Source organism: Ursus maritimus, unplaced genomic scaffold (assembly GCF_017311325.1).
Source record: "Ursus maritimus isolate PB19 unplaced genomic scaffold, ASM1731132v1 scaffold_21, whole genome shotgun sequence".
Taxonomy (NCBI): Eukaryota; Metazoa; Chordata; class Mammalia; order Carnivora; family Ursidae; genus Ursus; species Ursus maritimus.
In genome coordinates, this window is record NW_024424564.1 from 12,169,369 (window position 1) to 12,189,800 (window position 20,432).

Genomic DNA, 20,432 nt, shown 5'->3' on the forward strand with positions numbered 1-20,432 from the left:
TATTGAAGTCTGGCTTCTAGGAAAGTCGAAAGTGGATCTGTTTTTAGGGTGTTTTAAAAAGTCCTAGAATATACTCTGGAGTTTCCATGTGTTCTTCTTACCTGTCCTTCCCTCCACCACCACCTGTCGGGATGAGATCCCGCCGCTTACTGTCGTCACCACCACAGAGTAGAGGCTGCCTGATTTGAGGGAGTGGAAACTGTATCTGCTGGTCTCACTGGAGACACTTTCATTTTTGATGACCACGTTTTCATGGATCAGTAAGACTTGGTAGAACTCTATGTCTCCCAGTGCCTGGGTCCAGTTAGTAAGCAGACTGCTAGTTGTTCCTTGGTTGGCCACATACAAGCCAGTCACTTGGGCAGGCACTAGAACACAGTGGACAAAGAGAAGAAAAAAAACAGATGACATTTAGTCACTCTAAAGGAAGTGGAACAAAATGAGTCAAAAATGGAGACAGTCTTAAGGATGTTAAAAATATATCTGTATTTTTTTGCTATAGACTCTCAGCTCTATTTCCTGTGGCAAACTACTCCCATACAGAAGCTGCTTATATAGGAAATCAAAATTACTTCAGATCCATGGATGAGATGATGTGTACCTATAAAGTAGTTTTGAACTTACATTTTCAATAGTGAAGGAATGTTACTTTTGAATATTGCTTACTTCGTGTGATTTTATCTGTTTTTATCCCATGAGAACCGAGAGCCACGTTACCTACCCGAGGTAGGTTGTTATGGGGTGGTATTGGGAAATCCCTTCAACCTGATGATTAGGTTGTAGTTTAGAAAGCTGGTTACTTCTTTACTGGCACATTCACAAGAGCACCATTATTATTATACATGAAAATGCTACAATAGTATAAATTATATTATCATAAAGTAATAGGAATAATAATAATAATGACAACCATAACAACTAGAGTGATAACTACTGAGTGCCTGCTATGTGCCAGTGATGGACTCTATGGTTTTTAGAAATTACATTATTTGATACTCATTCAAAACTCGATAAATTTGATTTAATCATTCTCTTTACTGAGGAGGAAACCGAAGACCATACTACGTAAGTAACTTAGCCTATTATCAAAGCGCTAACAAATAGTCATCCGAAGTCCGAAGCCTGATCTGTCTAACTTGTGAGCTTGTGTCTTTTTCCTAATCAGCAACTATTGTGATTTCTAACCTACCCATTAAAAAAATCTCTTACATAGATCTTGAAGCTGGCACTTGATCAACATATACCTTCTTTGTGCCTCTTCCCTGAATTATGGTAATTAAAAGAATTGGAACTTTGGCACAATCCTTCTTAGAATTTGTTGACTTTTGGATTAAGATAAATACACTCATGAAAAATTCTACTGTACAGGAATCAGAAGATTCAATTCTCATTCTAAATTTCATATGGAAAGCAAAGGCATTAATACGCCAAATAATTTTGAAAAAGAAGAACGAAGTTGGAGATCATCTGATCTCAAGACTTACTAGAAAGCTACAATAATGAAGGCAGTGTGATACTGGCAAAAAGATAGACACATAGATCGATGGAACAGAAATGAGAGTCCAGAAATAGACCAACACATATAGAGTCCATTGATTTTTTATAGAGATGTGAGGGCAGTTTGGTGGAGGAAGAATAGTTTTTTCAACAAAAGGGCTGGAATTATTAGATGATCATATGCAAAGAAATAAATCTTAACCCAAATCTCATACACATAGAAAAATGAACTCAAGATGCATTATGCACCTCAATTAAAAACCCAAAACTATAAAAATTCTAGGAGAAAATCTCCATGATTTTGTGTAAGGCAGAAATTTCTTCAATATGACACCAAAAGCATGGTTCATGACAGAAAAAAACTGAAAAACTGGACACCAAAATAGAAAACTTATGTTCTGTGAAATATACTAATAAATTAATCAAAAGACAAACCACAGTCTGAGAGAAACCATTTCAATACACATTTCTGACAATGGACTAATATCTGGAATATAAAGAATTCTCAAAATTCAATGATAAAAAACAAACAAGCCCATCAAAAAATGGACAAATATTTGAAAATATGTTCTTCCTCAAAGAGGATAACTGAAAGGTAAATAAGCATATGAAAAGATGTTCAAAACCATTAGGCACTAGGGAAAGGCAAATGACAACGACATGAGATATCACTACATGCTTATTAGAATGGCTTAAAAAATCTCTTGTAATACCAAGTGCTGTTGACATTATGGAGGAACTGGAAATCTCATATACTGCTGGTGAGAATGTAATATTTTACAACCATTCTGGAAAACAGTTTGGTAGTTTCTTACAAAGTTAAAAATACACTTACCATATGGCCCAGCAATGTGAATGTTGGGAATGATGAAAATGATCTTAAGACTAAAAGAGTTCCTCAGACTTCCAATTCCTGCAGTATAGGGGGCTTCATACCCCCAATAAACACAACTACATGTGTTGGATAAAATATAAAAATGTAAATGTATGAGTGAGTTGACAAGAATGTAAAGAATTCTCAGGGAATTCTCACTTAAGAGTAAGTGATAGGTAATCGGTTCACTGAAGCATACTTTCATCATGAGGACATCTTTCAAACATAAATTTAAGCTTTGATTTTACAGCTTTGCAGGATCTGTGAAATAGAAGGTAAAGGGTAGGACTTTCCCAAACTAAGGAACCTCACAGGTGACCCTGAATAACATTGGATCCTGAAAGGTTACATTCTAAGTGTAACTGAAATAAATGCTCCCTCTCTGCTTCTCATGTCACCCCAGCCTCCTTGGCACTGGGTGGAGAAAAAAAATTCCCCTGAGAATTCATAACCTCAAAACAGTTTCAGTGACTTTGCAACCCAAATTCATAAAACCTGGGTGATCAAAAAACCTCAAGTTGACAGTTTAGATTAAAATGGGTCTGGGTTGATTGCAGTCCTGTGCATCTCAAAGAATCAAATGAAAAGAAAATTCTTTCTAAAACCTACCTTTAAACAAGGTGTCAAAGAATTCCCACAGAGTAAGTTTCCAAGGTATATGAGTTTACAGTGAAAAATCACAAACACTTAAGGAAGTAAAACACCATGAGCAAAAGGCAGCAAACTCAATTGACAACAGGATTGAACCCCTGAAGATTTCAGGTATTTTAATTATTAGACATAGAAGGTAAAATAAAAATGGCTTATTTACTGATAGGAATAACAGAGGATAATGGAAATATGACTAAAGAGCAACAGAGCACAAAACAGATTTGGAAAGAGAGCCAAAAAGAATGTCCGAAAGTGAAGAAATTAACAATTAAAACTTAAAACTCAATGGATGGATTTAAAAAAGATTGGCCAGTGCTAAAGAAAGAATTAAGGAACTAACACACTCAATGGCTTATTTACTGATAGGAATAACAGAGGATAATGGAAATATGACTAAAGAGCAACAGAGCACAAAACAGATTTGGAAAGAGAGCCAAAAAGAATGTCCGAAAGTGAAGAAATTAACAATTAAAACTTAAAACTCAATGGATGGATTTAAAAAAGATTGGCCAGTGCTAAAGAAAGAATTAAGGAACTAACACACAGGGCTTGAGGAAATTATTCTGACTATAGCCCAGAGAACAAATACAAATGGAAAATATGAAAAAAAAAATAGATATTCTAAACTACCAGAAGGAGAACAGAGAGGGATTAGAGAAAAGGTAAGAGACACTATCAGAGAGTTAATGGCTGAGAATTTCCAGGGTTGATGAAAGATAATAATCTGCAAGTACAGAAATCATCATGATCTCAAGCAAGATAAAGAAGTCTATATGTAGGTTATTACTATAAACAACAGAACATCAAAGCCAAAGAGTAAATCTTAAAAGCAGTCATAGTAAACAGATTACCCAGAGAGAAGGAGAAATTAAACTAACACCTGACTTTTCAACAGCAAGAATAAATGCCAGAAAGACTACAATAATAACTTCAATGTGTTTCTTTCTTTCTTTCTTTCTTTCTTTCTTTCTTTCTTTCTTTCTTTCTTTCTTTCTTTCTTTCTTTCTTTTCTTTCTTTCTTTCTTTCTTTCTTTTCTTTTCTCTTTCTCTCTCTCTCTTTCTCTCTCTCTCTTTCTTCCTCTCTTTCTTCCTCTTTCTCTTTCTTTCTTTCTTTCTTTCTTTCTCTTTCTCTCTTTCTTTTCTTTCTTTCTTTCTTTCTTTCTTTCTTTCTTTCTTTCTTTCTTTCTCTTTCTCTCTTTCTTTTCTTTCTTTCTTTCTTTCTTTCTTTCTTTCTTTCTTTCTTTCTTTCTTTTTCTTTCTTTCTGAAAAGAACATAGAATTGTAACCCAGTGAAAATATCTTTCAAGATTGAGAGCTATATAAAGACATAAACAGAAAAACAAAAGTGTAAAGAGTTTGTCCCTAAAAATGCTAATAAAGAAATCTGGGGGTGCCTGGGTGGCTCAGTTGGTTAAGCGTCTGCTTTTGGCTCAGGTCGTGATCTTGGAGTCCTGAGATTGAGTACCGCATCGGGCTCCCTGCTCATCAGGTTTCCTCTCCCTCTGCCCCTCCCCTACTTGTGCTTGCTCTCCCTCTCTCTCTCAAGTAAATAAATAAGTAAAATGTTAAAAAGAAAAGAAAAGAAAAGAAATTTGAAGACTCTTCTCCAAAATGAAGGAAAATAATCCCAAATGGAACTTGCAAGATATAAAAAGGAAAGATGAGAAGATAAATGGTAAATTTATGTGGGGTTAAAAAAGGAGAGAGAAATAAAATACAGGACAACAATAATATAGAAATTGGAAAAGGGAGTCTTTGATGATGATTTTGCTTCCTATTTCACTGAGAAAGAGAAGAGCGTTACCAAAGGATAATTGCCCACCACTACATCTATCTACCTACTGGCATATGCATGCAATATTCTTTTTTTCCCAGCTGACCCTAAAGTTAAACTATCCATGCTCCTTTCTAAAGCCAATTCCTTCATTTGCGCTCTAGATCTCAGAGCTTGCTTACTCATAGAATAACTGCAGCAATTCTTCCTCTCTCTTTACATCATCACCACTCCTTTCTCTTCTAGAACATTCCTGTCAGCATAAAACTTGTTATTTCTTCTATCCTTAAATAAAATCCTCCTTTCAAACATACTTCCTCTTTCAGATAATGCCCTATTTCTCTGCTCTCCTTTGCAGCAAAACTCCTTGGAAAAGTTGTTCTCTGCTCTGCTTCCATTTCAAAATAAAACCAAACAAATTAAAAAACAAAACAACTGACAAAGAGTTGAAATTATTATAATAGAAAACAAACACTAGAAAAAATTCATAAAACAATGACCCACACATAAAAGGCATTTAATGAACATTTATAAATTAAATATTAAAGAATTCAGTAGACAAGATACTTTTTAAAGTCTAAAATTTATAAACAATATTACCTGTTCTTCCTTTAGTTGAAGATGAATTTTTTAAGTCTCCACTAATACTGGTGACTGTAGCTATGTATTTTCGTCCAGGCACGAGGTCAGTAAAAGTGAATTCTTTGGCATCTTTGGGGAGCGACTTGTGGATGAGTAAGAGGTCTCTGTCAGCTAGTGAAATGATGTATTTCTCCCATTCTGCTACGGGGGTCTGCCACATGACGCCCAGTGAAGTTTCATTGGCATGTTTGACACGAAGCTGGAGGACAGCCAGGGGGACTAAGGAAAAAGCAATGGAGCACTTATTTGACTCAGAAACACTCGAGTATTTCTTAGAGAGCTGTTCTCTTCCAACCACAGGAATGTTCTAGTTCGGTATTTCTTTTCTGAATGTGTATGAGCTCTCAGGAAAAGGGAAAAAGAAAAAAAACTAATCACAAAAACTGTGTGTGTGTTTAAAGATTTTACTTTTAAGTAATCTCTACATCCAACATGGGGCTTGAACTCAAAACCCTGGGATCAAGAGTTGCATACTCCACTGACTGAGTCATCCAGGCACTCCAAATTTTGTTTATATAACCTATCCAGAAAGAAGGATTCAAAAGAATACTATTGGAAAATGCTTTCCTGGGTCATTTGTTTTTGACCACATATTACTTTGAGTGTTTTTTGCTTCATATGAATTCTATGATATGAAAATATTTGATTCAATTGTGTCATCCACAAAACCACTGAGAAAGGTCCATTCTTGACATTTAGATTAAGTTAGGAATATTTTTTAACCCCATTAGATTGGAAAGACAAAGTGCTTCTTCTCTTCATTTCTGAGAAATGGACACTGAGGTATCCATGAATTAAGGACTCCCATCTGATTAAGGACTCCCATTATCCAAAGAATTAAAGTTGTTTCCAGTTCTTTAAAAGGTTTTATTATTACAATTTCTAGGAGACATTGCTAAGAGTGAAGTACTGGTCCCACAAAACAACAAGGAAACAAAATTATGGAAGAATCAAGTGTGTAAAATTATATTGACTTTTGCATCAAAGAAATTTTCTGTAATTCCATTCTAATTGAGTCCCTAAATCTGTATTTTCCTTCTTTAATATATTGAAATGAATTGGATTATTACATCAAAGCCTACTTCAACCAACCTTATTCACCTAGAGGTACAGTTTAAGAAAAGTTTTCCTGATAATTATACCAACATGCTGAGAGCCTCTACTGTTTCTTGACAGTATTCCAAGTTATTTGAGGTGAATGAGATAAAATACTGGAGAGGACATAGATGCGTGTTCTGTGAAATGCTAAAAGTAGCTTGGTTTAAGCTTATATAAGTCTTTGATCATTATCCAAGGGATATTAATATTTGGAAAATGAAGGTATGACTGGAAGACTCAGTCGGCAACCCAAAGAGGTGTCTTGGTCCTTTTCTTTGACAGTCTTCTAAGAAGAACATTGAATCAAAGTAGTTATTTCCTTATCATCAGGCAAGACTAAGAGAGAAGATATTTGAATTTCACTCCAAGTATGGAGTATTCCATGTCATAGAAATGTTGAGCTTGGAAGGACAGTTCTCTTATTTGAAAGTTGAGGAAACAGACTCAGAGGGGTTGTGACTTGTCCAAGGAATTACAGTATAGTGGTGATAGCAAGAATACCAAAACCCATGTCTCCGGGTCTTCATTCTCCTCTACCCTAAAATCCAAATATATCCCTCTTCCCTTTAATAACCTTTCCTTGGTACATGAAATTTCCTCATTAGTCAACGTTAGGTCAAAGCAATAGTTCTCTAGCACGGATCACTAGCAAAAAAATTGTCAACTGTCTTTTGTCTTTTGTGGGAAAGATTCTCTGATCGTTTTCTTCCTATTCTTTTGGTGTTTAAAATGTCTTTCTTTTTATAAAATAATGGACTTACTAGTTGAAGCAATTTTTCATGTTCTAATTTGATAAAATTAAACATTACCAAAACTAATTCAGTCTAAAAGTCTATAATATCTCAAATTCAGGGAACATGGTGGGGGGTCGACAGTGACAGCTACCTGGGTTACTTGGGAGAAGGACCAAGTTCAGGTTCCAGCAGTCATTAACCCCTTCATATTTGCTTACCTGTCCTGCCTTGGCAGCGCTTGGAATTCTTCAGATTTCCGCTCTCAACAGTGACTTCTACTTCATACTGCCTTCCCGGTATGAGCCCCACATCATCTATGGTATGGTGTGTTTCCTCCTTTCCCACGGTGATGTTGAGCAGCACCGCGGAATCATTGAAGAGCAGGATACGATACTTCTCCCAGTCTCCAGCAGGGGGCGACCAGCTCACTACTAGGGACCGTATCGAACCATTGCTGTTTACCTCCAGGTTCCCGACTTTCTCTGGAACTAAACGGTGAAATGATGTCAAAAAGGAGATTCTAAAAACCAAAAGTAAGGATACTGATTCACTTTTCATGGGCGACAGTAGATAAGAGACCTAATACCTGCAATTCAAAACATTTCTATCCCCTCCGATGTTTGTGGCTTGCAAATGAATATTCTTTCCTCATTTTGGGAGACATCGGACATTCAAGAAATATATGCTAAAATCATCTTGGTAATATATCAGTAATGCGATCTTCTGTAACACTGTTAATAACCTAGCGGTATGAGCGCTGTGTTTCATTGACTGCACACCAGCTCTAGAGACAATACTGATGTTGCTTGTAATGATGTTGACATTGATGAATTCTCTGTTTTTGGTAGAGACACTGCATGTTGTGGTCATGAAACAGTCCTCCCTTTTCCAACTGACAAGATTAATCTTCTTGCTATATAGCTCTGGTCTAATTATTCCTTTGCTTAAAAACATGCAAGCTCTCTCCATTTATAACAGAATAAAACATCAAATCCTGGGTGTGGCATTTGTAGCTTTCCAAAATCAGAGCTCATATCCTTCTGGTCTTGATTCTGACTACTCCCTGCAGCCGCCCTCCCTGCTTCCCCCTCTCTCCAATGCTGGCCTCCAGTTGCATGTTCTGCAGACCTTTAAGTATCCTGGGCTCTTCTGCCTCCAAGCTTTTGCTTATATTAGTCCTTCCACCTCAAAAGCCCTTCCCTCTTTTCCCTCTTCGCTTGCCTCTGGAGCCTCACATTTTTTTAGATCCAGTTAAAGCCCATTTCCTCCGAGAAGCTTTACTGATTTTCTGAACGAGAATTTTGTTCTCTTGTTTTTCTAACCATATGGCTCTTACTTGGAATCTCTAACAGCACAGAGAATGGACTCTGGAATTAAACACTCTGGTTTAAATTCCAACCCTACCATGCATTGGCTGGATGACTATGGACAAGTTATTTGATCTCTCTGAATTATCTGTAAAATGATGATAATAACAGAACCTCTCTCATGATAATGGTGTAAAGTGATTAATACCTGATACATGGCAATACCAATGCAATTACTCTTACGAAAGTATACTGGTTTTATTTTTTGTGTGTATAGTCTGCATTTGTCTGTTTAAAATGTAACTTCCTTAAAAGCAATGGTTGGCAAAGTAAATATTTTAGGCTTTCCAGGCCACATATGGTCTCTGTCTCATATTTATCTTTTTCTTTTTTAAAAAAAATCTTTTAAATATGTAAAAACCACTCTTGGCTTGGGGCTACGGGTTACAGGCCATACTGGCAAAGGGTGTAGTTTGCTGAACCCGGACATTTTAACAACTTCCCAAACTCATAGCACAGTAATTTATACATAGTAGGCACTGGATAAATATTTGGTGACATAAATTAATAAAATAATTCATGGGAAACATGGTTAAGTGCTAACGGGCTCTCACTATAAGAGTTGGTCAGAAATGTTTTATCCATTAGTATCGATGCTAATGCATTTATACTGTTGAAGTGGTGTGACATGAAATAGCACGGGGCAGAGCCAGTTATGCACATCATTCAGGAATCACTCCAAACACATCTGCTTAAATAACTCATATGAATGCAATTAACTTTCTATTTCACTCTGTATACGGGGCTCTGGTCCATAGGCACCCTCAGTTATGTAGACCATATTTCCCAAATTGGAAAAGTAGTCTTCTTATAATTTATTTTGTTCTGTTCTAAGATGGATCAGAGAATAATCTGGGCAACCACGGAATATTCTGGAGCCCTACACTCACCTGTTCTGCCCACTGCCATCTTCTGAGCAGACAATTCTCCAGAGACACAACTGATGGTAACTTGATAAAGTCGTCCAGGGGTTAAATCTTTAAATTGGGTTTCAGTAACCTGGGGTGCTAATATTCTGGATTCTTTGATAGTCCCTTGGTGAAACAGGGTAATGTTGTAGGAATCCACATTTCCAGAAGGTCTTTGCCACTTGACTTTGAGAGAGGTCAAAGTGCCATCATTTGTCACCTTTAGATTTGAGACTTCCATGGGGGCTAAATAGGAAGAAAGGAAAAGACACTTTAACTCAGGATATTGTACCTGTCTTATTATGGCCAAATTTTGACCTGCATTCTAATCCCTGCAAGAAGGAAACAACTTCATGAGCACAAAGAATACTGCAAAATCAAAGAAAGACTGTCTGGCTGGTGGAAAAGAGTCAGGAGCCTGGATTCTGGCTCAACTTGGCCATTAGTCAGCTGGGCAACCCTGGACAGCTCTGTCTATCTCACTGAGCCTAGGGATCCTTACTGGCCAATGAGGTCTTGGAATGCTCAAAGAAGTCTGTCATCTGCCTAATTTCTTCCTATCTTTACGTATTTCATAATAGCAAGTACATAACAAATAGATTGGCCACCATAGAATTTTGCATGCTAAAAATATTTTATCTTTCATATAAAATCATGATAAAGTTATAGCTCAAGAGTTGTGTCATTATTTCATCAAAGGAAAATAATTACAAAAGAAAGACACTTTAGTGAATATTTTTTTCTACCTCTTGGCTATGTTGTAATTTTGGGCTTCACTAATAGCAAAATAAAAATTAATGTTTCATTTTAAAAATGGGCATAGCACACTGATTTGCATAGGCCAGTGAGAAGTGTAATTTGCTCTTGCTATATGTAAATAATTCTTAAGATATCAGGTACTTTTAAAAAAAGATTTTATTTTTAAGCAATCTCTATAACCAACATGGGGCTTAAACTCACAGCCCTGAGATCAAGAGTTGCATACACCATCATGTGAGCCATCCTGGTGCCCCAACATATATGGTACATTATTTTGGAATGGCTATACATCTTTGAGATGTGATATGAAGATATGTAAATGTACAGGTGCTCCCAAATATCCTTCCCATCAATCTCTTGTAGTTCCAAGAGCTCCCCTCACCAGAGTAATTTCTAAGGCACTACATTCTTAAAAGTTTCTCTTAAGCTTACCAAGAGAGGGAATTTATTAACTCATTAGACCCAACAGAAGCATTAGAATCTACTAGAATGTAAGTTCCATAAGGGCAAAGACTTCAGCCTTCTTGGGCACTGTTATATCCATGATGCCTAGCATACAGTTTGCACTCAATAGATACTGAATGAATGAATGAATGAATGAGTGAATGAATGTTCACTAAATTATTCATTAAAATTTAGCACAGATTAGTTTATCCAGCTATGTCAGGCTGTGAGAACAGCTTCTGTCGTATTGGGTCTCAGGACATGTTTTGTTGGACACGGGGTTTAAGAAATGGCTGTTTCACAGACACAGATCTTTGTATAGCACTGAGAAAAGTAATTTTGGCTCATTGTGAGTAATGTCACAAAGAGAGTGGTTGCTTATTTAAGAGAAGGATGTAGGAATCCTTATCAAAGAGGTCGGAATACTAAAAAGATAAGCTAAAACTATATCAAAGTGGTTAACTTTGCTACTTCAGGCTAGTCTAAAATTTAGAATACAAGGGAGTCCCTCTTTCTCTGAATAGAAAAGTGGGTGCATCTTAAGGGCCTTCTATAATATATGAATTTCAATTTGTCTCCTATTACCATTATTCAAATAATTTAATAAGCCATGGTTATTAAACATTTCTTTGATGTGAGCTTTGTTTTTTTTCAGCTAGTTTTGATGGAACTTACTTGTCCTAGCTGGTTTCCATCTGTAGTTTTGCAGCCCTGCAGCCTTGGTCACAATGGTGAGGTTATAGAGGTGGCCAGGTGTCAGTCCGTGAAAACTGTAGGAAGTAGCATGTTTGTCCACGACACTGCCATGAACTAGGATGTCTTTATCCATCAGCATCAGCTGGTAACTTTCCACATTCCCAGAGCCATGGGACCAGGAAATCAGGAGAGAATTGGTTTTTGCTGAAATACTGATATCTTTCACCGGGGATGGCACTAGGTAAATAAAATGCATTTCCAAAGGGTCATTTATAATTTCCTTAGAGAAGACATAGACACATTTAATTCGAAATCAGACATTCCTGTATGTTTCTCTGTACATCTAATTTGTGTACTAAGTAATGACAACAGCACTCTTGAAATTTCATTGGAATCTGTATTAATGGTCTTTTCAAAGTCCACATCTAAAGCTACATCAGAGTTTACCTGTGTCTCTCCCCCACTTAATAGGTATTAAGGTAATTTTTGCCAATGAAGTATGATATGGCAGAGCAGCAAAGAGAAAAGAAAGGGAAGAGTGATGGAAGATGAAAAACAGAAAGATAGCAATAAATCAGGAGAGAAAATGAGAGAAGAGAGCATGGCCAGAAGGACAGTACTTCCGGGAAGGAGGTGAAGTGTGTTATTGATACCGCGATGGGTGGGTGTAAGCAAAAACCTGTTCCAGATGTAGGAATATTTAGGAAACATCATGACTTGATATTATGAGAAGAGTACACAAAGGAGGAAAACACTTAAACATAAGTTTTATGACACAAACTCAGAAACTGAAGCAGAAAAATGTTGTTGCCTAAGATTTGAGTTAGGAAGGTCATCAGGAAACATCTACTTCATTTTGGAGAAAATTCCAGTCCCAGAGAGGTCCCAGACTTATTCAAAATCACCTGGCAAGCTAGCCACACAGCCACATCTCCTTATTTTTAGTCTAGTCTTCCCACTGTACTGTATAACATTTGTCTATCTGTCTATCTACCTACCTATCTGTCATCTTGGTTCTGGGGGCATTCTTACTTCTACCTCTTCAATTTTAATGTAATTCCAAAAGGAGCCTAGACGATTCAATACTCAACTATCTGTAAGCAGGTCTTACCTGTTGATCCATTGGTATAAATTGTAAGGGAACGTTTCTCTCCAGAAACAGCTGTGATGGCAATATTGTATTTAGTACCAGCAGTGAGGTTAAAAAATGTATGTTCGTTCCATGAAGTACTTTCTTGAATTTGGGTCTCCTGTATCTTTCGGTTATTGTCAAACAACTGCATCTCATACCAGGTGACTTTTCCAGAAGAAGGAGTCCACCAAACATGCAAGCTGGTTGAAGTTGTCTTCTCTTTACTGACTTCAAACTTAGCAGGAGGTAAAGGATCTGCAAGACGAAAATCCAAAAAGAGAACATGGCTTAAAGACTTTTGCAAATACATGTTAGTTTGTGGGAACCCAGATTCATTTTCCTTAAAAACTTTAAGAATCTGCTGCCCATGAAACAAATTGGTATTTTACTCCACTTTCAAACTTATCATTCCATTTAAAAAAGAAATCCACTCAGCTACTAGTCATAGAAACTTCTTTCTCTAATAAAATTTCTTTGTTAAGACAGCTCTGAGCTTAGAATTCCAAGTAAGGTTATATTTTCTCGGGCTTGCAAGTTTAGCACTTTTCACACACTGACAAACATCCAGGCTATGCCTGGATAAATACTAAAAATCTCAACAGAAAATACAGATATTAATAAATAAGTTTGAAATTTGTACTGAACTTTTTCTTTTTTAGGTTGTGGATTTGGGGGGTAAAAATATACAACTTTAGGTTGTTTTTAAATATCAGAAAACCATAAAGATAGAGACCTGATTATGAGCCTAGCCTAGGTTTGCTCATCAAAATAAATTCTCCCAACAGGTGGGATTCCCTATGTCCTTAGATTTTCTCAGCTTGAGTTCCGGGACAATTTGGAGCTGCTGACGCCTCCAGAGAGGGTGGAAGGGGTTGGTCCTGCACCCAGCTGTTCACTTAGTTCCAACTCTCATGGGTGAGTCTGAGAACTCTTAGTTCCCATTTCCCGTGAATCTTCACTGTGGAATTTGAAATAGGATGAACAGCATGTCCCTGGGTTAGGAACTAAGTCAACAGTGTTTAGGGATCCGCCATTCTATGATGCAGTGGGACCACCAGAGAAATAAGTCTCTCCCTACCCTGAATGCAGGGAAGAGCAACATTGAGAGACATTTACATATGAGTAATTTTCAGAAATCCAACTTGGTTCTAGATCTAGAAAGTCGGATCAAGATGCTGGAGGCTAAAACTCAAAGCCACGTCAGGTGTTTTAGTGGCATGGCTATCGAGGTCTCAGTTCTTATCGACATCTTGGAAAATTATATTTTGCTTATGAAACAACTTCAGATTCTAGAATCTTCTTAGAACAGTATATGTTTTCAGAAGGTGTTTGCTTGTGGCTAACATGAATACAAACAGGAACAACATAATCTTATTCTGTATTTAAAAGGCACGTCTGGCCACACAGCTCCTAAGACTATATCTATGGGTCACCTATGGAGAACATCCAGAAGCTAAATACAGCCTATGGTCAATCTAACGTCTTTTTTGTGTGTTTTATGCTGTGACGTATACATCATCCTGCAAAAAGCACACAAGCCATTTTTATAATTTTATATATTTTATAATACAAGAACTTGTAATAATATAAATGCCAGCTAACAAGGAAGTCGAGACAGCAGCAACTCAGAAAGCCCAAAGTGCCAGGTGTGCGGTTTACACCCTCGCACTGCAGAGGTTCACGGGCAGAGTGGAGGCTCTGTCGACTGACATCCTGGGGCTGAACCTGGCTCTCTCACTCTCTAGCTGTGGACTCCGGGCATTGCCCTAACCTCTCTGCACCGCCGCCGTCTCATCTCTGCAATGCTGATAATAATCCTGTCTATTTGGCAAGATATTTATGAAGATTAAATTGTTTTATCTTGAGCACTTAGAAGAGCGTCTGGCACATAGCAAGTGTTCAATGTTAGCTGCTGCTGTTGTTATCACTTCTGTACACAGGAGGGGGTCCTGTCACGGAAGCAGGGAAACGTCGTGGTGGAGAGCGTGGGCTTTAGGGTCAGACAGAGCTCAGTTCAAATCCTCAGCTCCATCGTGGGTCAGTCATGAGACTCTGGACAAGTTACTTACCCTGTCTAAGGCTCCACTTCCCCATCTGTCTGGGGAGAATAATATCACCATACCTATATTCTCGGGTGTTTTGAGGGGGTGCAGAGCACATCGTACCTGGCACAAACGGGCACTCAGTAAGAGAAACTTATGCTGTCTGCTCGATCACACACAAAAAAGTTTCCTCTGAATCACTGACAAAATGGAGGCAGAAATGGAATACAATTTTTTTAAGCTAAACTAATGGCCTTAATTGCCTTCTTCATTAAAAGAAAACACAAAAACTTGATAAAATCTTATCAGTTTATTCCCATGACCTAACTTTCGAACCATTAAGATAAAATTAAAAATTCCCAAGATGATTCTCTTTATAGGTTCTTGCGGAAAAACAGTAGTTTTTTTTTTTCTGGGCAATATTATCTAAATTTTCTATCCTACATCATAGTCTGTAATTAAGGACATCATAAAAAAAAAGAACACAATTTCCCCTCACAAAAAGTTTTTTGGTTGCCTGGCGAGAATAAGGTACTTTGCTACGGTGAGATTCTAGTAGCCACCGAAACTCAAGAACAACCTTGTCACAGCCAATTGAGATGACGCATTTTTGCTGAAGAGGCATTTTAAGGACAAGGATGGGAGGGACAGCTGCTTTCCAGTGACAGCCCAAATGAGATCAATACTGTCACTGATGTCTACAAGCCAGAGAAAGGTTAAAGAAAGTAACGGTATGGTCGGTATAATCTAAATCATATATAATCTGCAAAATATAAGCTATAGAAAATGAATTTTAAGGTTGCGTGCATAGAGGGTGAAGTTCAGAAATGCAGACTTTATCTAATCTCTCTGAGCCAGAAAACAAAACAGTCAATCCTTTGTACATCCGCTAGAACAAAGGAACAATGAGACTGGGAAGTGCCTGGGCTGCGAGAACCTGCACTGGAAACAAACACTTAAAGCCCCATTTATACTGCGATAAAGTCCTGTGCTGGCACTTGTCCACTATTGCTGCAAAAGCTGCAGAAGTTACAGAGTTTCCAGACTTCTCTTCCATCGAAGCCCAGGAAAACTCTGCTGTATTAAAAGAAAGTTTCCAATATTTTCTTAGAAACAAATTAGGTACTTCCAAAAGGGGTGCTAATTTCAGGTAGATATACAAATGAATTTCATATATATATCTATATCTATCTGAATGCAAGAGAGATTTTTAATGCAATTTCAAAACATAGTCGTATGCATGTAATCTTTTTGATCATATGACAGATGGCACGTAATTAGAAAACCCTACTTGGCTTAGGTAATTCATGCCGATGCCTGCAGGTGCATTTACAGCCTTTCTGGTTCTCCCACATATCACGCTCATGTATAGAATAACTAATGAAGTTGGATAAGCTACGAGAACTATGGAAAACCATAAATCGATGATTTAGTCTCAATCAATATATCAAAATGTATCATTAGCCATAAATTTGAGACATTTTTGTTTGTACTTCTCAGTTTCGGACAAACGTGGAATATGGAATGCCAAATGTAAAGTTTTGTGACGCTTGTCTGCTGTATGTCAATAAATCTACCAGTATCAGGAAGCCTGATAATTTCATAAGTGGTCTTGATGTCAACTTAATTTTTCTGTTCTTCAAGAAAAGGATGAAGTTTAGCTAAATTTCTGAACCAAAATGAATTCCTCTTTGTTTCCCTTTTTAAAAAATGGGACTTAGAAGGAGAAACCAAAAGCCAAAAGCTTTTCTCCAAGTCATGATAGCATTACAGTATATCTGTGTAGGAGCTGATAGTTTACAATGTACTTTCTCCGTTGGAATCGGAGGTCAGAGATGTGAAGTGACTCATTTAGGTTATAGACGTAACAAGGAGTATAGCTGAGATTCTCACACCTGGCTGCAAGTTCCTTCTATTACATCTTAGCTGTCCCAGGGTGGGCGATGTCTTGAATTCATGTTCAGTGTAATAACAAAACACTCAAACCAGATGTCTATGGAAAATAATAGGTAAATTTATAGAATTTTCATTTGATGGTTAGACTATTGTAGCAGAGATAAAATGAACAACGACACTAATCACACCTAAGTCTAATTCTGTGACTGTGAAAGTTACTCTGATTTTTTTTAAAAATCATTTTTCTTGACTCTTCGTTTTTGTTTCCCTAATCTGACTGCCTTTAGCTGGGATCCTATTGCCTTGTGACTGAGCTGCTCCCAGAGTTTTCTGGGTGTCTTCCTTATTTCCTCCCTTTCCTCTACTGTTGCCAAATAACCTCTTTGTATATCTTCCCCATCACCATCCTCTCCTTTTTACAGCACCAACATCTTTCCGTGAGATGAAGTCTAAGTTTCTCCATAGGCACTCAAGGTCACCTCAAATAGGATATCATCTCGACCCCCTTATCTTTCACCACTAGCTCGAGGCCAACAGATCTATCTTTTTAGTAATGACAGGGCCCATTTCTGTATCTCTACAGAAACTGGGATACTATTCTAGTTAAAAGCAGGGAGGCTAGGGGAGGGGAAGCTGCATTTCTGTGGCACTCTACATAAAATGGAATGAACATCAACTGTTCATCCAAAACAACTCGGAATATTCTCATGGAAATCAAGGTAAGGGTGGAGCAACAGCCACAAACAGGTTTGCTTTGTTTTGTGCAGGTTTTTGAAAACGGGAAGGAGAACAAAATGAAAAAGCGATTGCTCACAATCTGTAGTTAATGAAATACATTTATAGAGGGGGAATTTTCTTTCACTCTGTGATTGTTGCTGTTGGACTACGGCTGGCTTCCTGACTTAGTTTAAGATGATGTATTACATTGTGATAATTCATCAGAGTAACAGGCATTTGATTTCTCGACTTTACACACTAGATACGAAGTTCAAGTAGTAACGGGCATTCCAAATTCCCATATCCTCGAAAGGGTAAAGAAAGCAGTTTTCAGAGTTATTTGCACCATCTTCACAGCAGCGTAAGGTGCCACGTTACTTTGAGGGTCATCATATTCGGCCCTGGGGACCAACACATGGTGGGTGCTCCTCTGAGAGTCTACAGTCTACTCAGGCGCTTACGATGTTCGTGGAATCAGGGAGGCTGACTTTGACGTCAGACTAGACGCGGGTCCAAATCCCATCACTGTCACTGATAGTCGTGACTAAGCAAGTTGCTGGAGCTCCTGGCTGCTCCGTTTCCTCATCCGTAAAAGGGCACAGCACCTCCCACACAGAGCCCTAAGTGTTAAGAGGGAACGGAGGTAAATGTTAAGTGCAGCCCCAGCACATGGTGAGCTCTCCGTAAGTGGCCATTGGTCTTCATGCTGCTGCTGTTCTTGCTGTTGAGAGTGACACAGGCCAGCACAATGCTAAATGTGCAAACGGAGAATGAGAGCCAAGGGCTAAGGTCTTAGAGGTTGGCTTCACGAAGGACAGGAATTTGAGCAAGTTTGCAAGGTCCAAGTGGGAGTCAGAAACCAGAGAGAAGAAAGCGTGTTCCAGAGTGAGAAGCAGGGGAAGCTCAAGCACGTCTAGGGAGCATTAGAGGGGCACGTCAGCCCTGACAACCAACGGAGGCTTGAACCCCGCCCTCCCCAGGACACCCTTCAACAGCCCACTCCAATTCTCCGTATTAACAAGTGAGGCTTTCTCAATATTACCTAAAGTGCTACATAAATGCTGCAGAAAGGGAAGTCCCTTGACCTCTCCCGCCAATCAGACTGCTGCCCAGAAAGCCTCTCCGATGTAGAAATTCATGATCGAGCACTTGAGGTGTGCTTTTAAACCTTATTGTTAATGTTAGGCATGTAGTGATATTCCGGTTATGTGAAAAATAATTCTCATCTTTCTGAAAGGCATATGGAATTATGTACAAATGGAATCAAGCGGTGGCTTGGATTGCATCACAATGATACAGGGTGGGGAAGTGGGCGGAGCTACAGATGAGATAAGACTGGCTATCAGTTGGTAACTGTTAAAGGTAGGTGACGAGTACGTGGTAGTTAATAACACTCTTCTGTTTCCTTTTTTTTCTGTGTTTAAGTTTCTCCACATGAAAGTAAGGAAAGCAAAACCCGAACCAAAAATTCCTGGAAATCTATAGGCAAAACTATCATGTTAACTTTATTTGCATATTATATGTTTAGGGGCATACAGTCAACTTCACTGATACACATTCATACAGAGAGAATGGGCTTGATTTGTCCTACAAAATCAGAAAGGCATCAGTATTATCCTTTATCTCCTAGGGGGAATTCCAGCAAATTGATGTCTGGAAATGGAAGGTGAAAAAATTATGCTTTGTTCTTCTCTTATTCTGTCTGGACAGATAAGATTTTATGTCTTTCTTGCTAACCTGTAGAATGCCATGCCCACCAACAGAAGTCAGACTGATGGAAGAAGCCTCCCAAGCACTCAAAAGATCAAGGTCAGAGAACTAGGTTGGTTCTTTCCATATTCATAGCTCAGCTTGACCTTAGAATTCCCGAAACAAGTAGACTGCCAATGGCTAATTGCTAAATATTGAAATCATCACCAAAATTTCCACACAATTGAAAATCAACAGCTGCTAATAATTTCTTCACTCTAAAACACATTTAATCATTATTCCGTCCTTGTATAGGCTAAGTATACATAGATTTAAGGTATTTTGTAATATATTTTTTCTTCTTTAAAAGTTGATTTGAAAAGTAGTTAACAAAATATCACATGGTAATTTGAAAGAACTAATACCAACTTAAAAATTATATCCTTTCTGCAGAGTAGTGGAGAGAACTGGAGCTAAGCCAGGAACCCACGATTCAAGTTCTGGTTCTATTATATACTAGCTGTGTGATTTGTGATTAGTTAATTCTCATGAATATCAATCTTTTCTCCAAGGTGAAAGTAGTAATAGTAAACGTACTACACACACAGTATGTGTGACAAACACTATTCTAGAATTTATGTATGAACCAAATAAAATCTCAAAACGGCCCCATGAAGTAGGCATTATATTTATTATCATCCCCATTTTATAAATTAGGAAACAGGCCTGAAGAAGTTAGTAACTTGCTCGAGGCAACTTGGCTAGTAGTGATGGAGGACTCTGCCTCCAGAACCCAGCTCTCTTCCATTATGCAACCTCCCCCTTCACAGTACTCCTTAAAAGTAAAATTAAACAATATATGGTCAGTATAATGTATATTTTATATTCTTACCTACTAAATAAAGTAAGTGGAAGTATTTTAGATACTATAAAAGCACAAGACAAATATTAGAGTATTAGTTTCTTCCCGGTTAAGATAATATTCTTCGGTATTACAGATTTAGCCATGCATAAAGAGGAATGCTACCGGAATCTTAATGCCAATGAATAATAGAAAAACTACGCCAATAGCTCTTAAACTTCACTGTGCACTGATTCACTGTGATATTTGTTTAAAATCAGATACCCAGCCTCCACTTCTTCTAAATTCATTACATGTGGGGTAGAAGCCAACAATATATGCTTTTATAAGAAGTTCTGCCAAAGATTTTGATGCAAGTAGCTTACAGACATTATTGAGAAGTGGTGGCTTATGTTGAAAGCTCTGTAAGTGTATGGGCTAAACTGTGTTCCTCTAAAATTCATATGTTGGAGCCCTAAACCCCCAGTACTTCAGAATGTGACTGTATTTGGAGATAAGGCCTTTAAAGAGGTAATGAAGTTAAAATGAGGTTTTTAGGGTGGGCCCTAATCCAATATTATTGGCATCCTTCTAGAACACAGACAACATAGACGGGAGGATGAGCATCAGAGGATCTCCAGAAAAAAAGCTGCTGACACCTTGACCTGGGA

General features: G+C 37.9%; 1 protein-coding gene across 5 annotated transcripts in view; it reads right to left on the bottom strand.

Annotated features, from left to right (window-relative positions):
• Nucleotides 1-20,432, bottom strand: part of PTPRB (protein tyrosine phosphatase receptor type B) — a 107,497-nt gene that overhangs the window by 56,127 nt on the left and 30,938 nt on the right. For all 5 annotated transcript variants that reach the window (XM_008684290.2, XM_008684289.2, XM_008684288.2 and 2 more), the window contains 6 exons: nucleotides 12,556-12,831; nucleotides 11,424-11,681; nucleotides 9,528-9,791; nucleotides 7,489-7,758; nucleotides 5,397-5,657; nucleotides 102-368 (listed from right to left, as the gene is read on the bottom strand). In XM_008684290.2, the coding sequence (XP_008682512.2) occupies nucleotides 102-368; nucleotides 5,397-5,657; nucleotides 7,489-7,758; nucleotides 9,528-9,791; nucleotides 11,424-11,681; nucleotides 12,556-12,831 (1,596 nt within the window). The remainder of the gene's footprint in view (nucleotides 1-101; nucleotides 369-5,396; nucleotides 5,658-7,488; nucleotides 7,759-9,527; nucleotides 9,792-11,423; nucleotides 11,682-12,555; nucleotides 12,832-20,432) is intronic.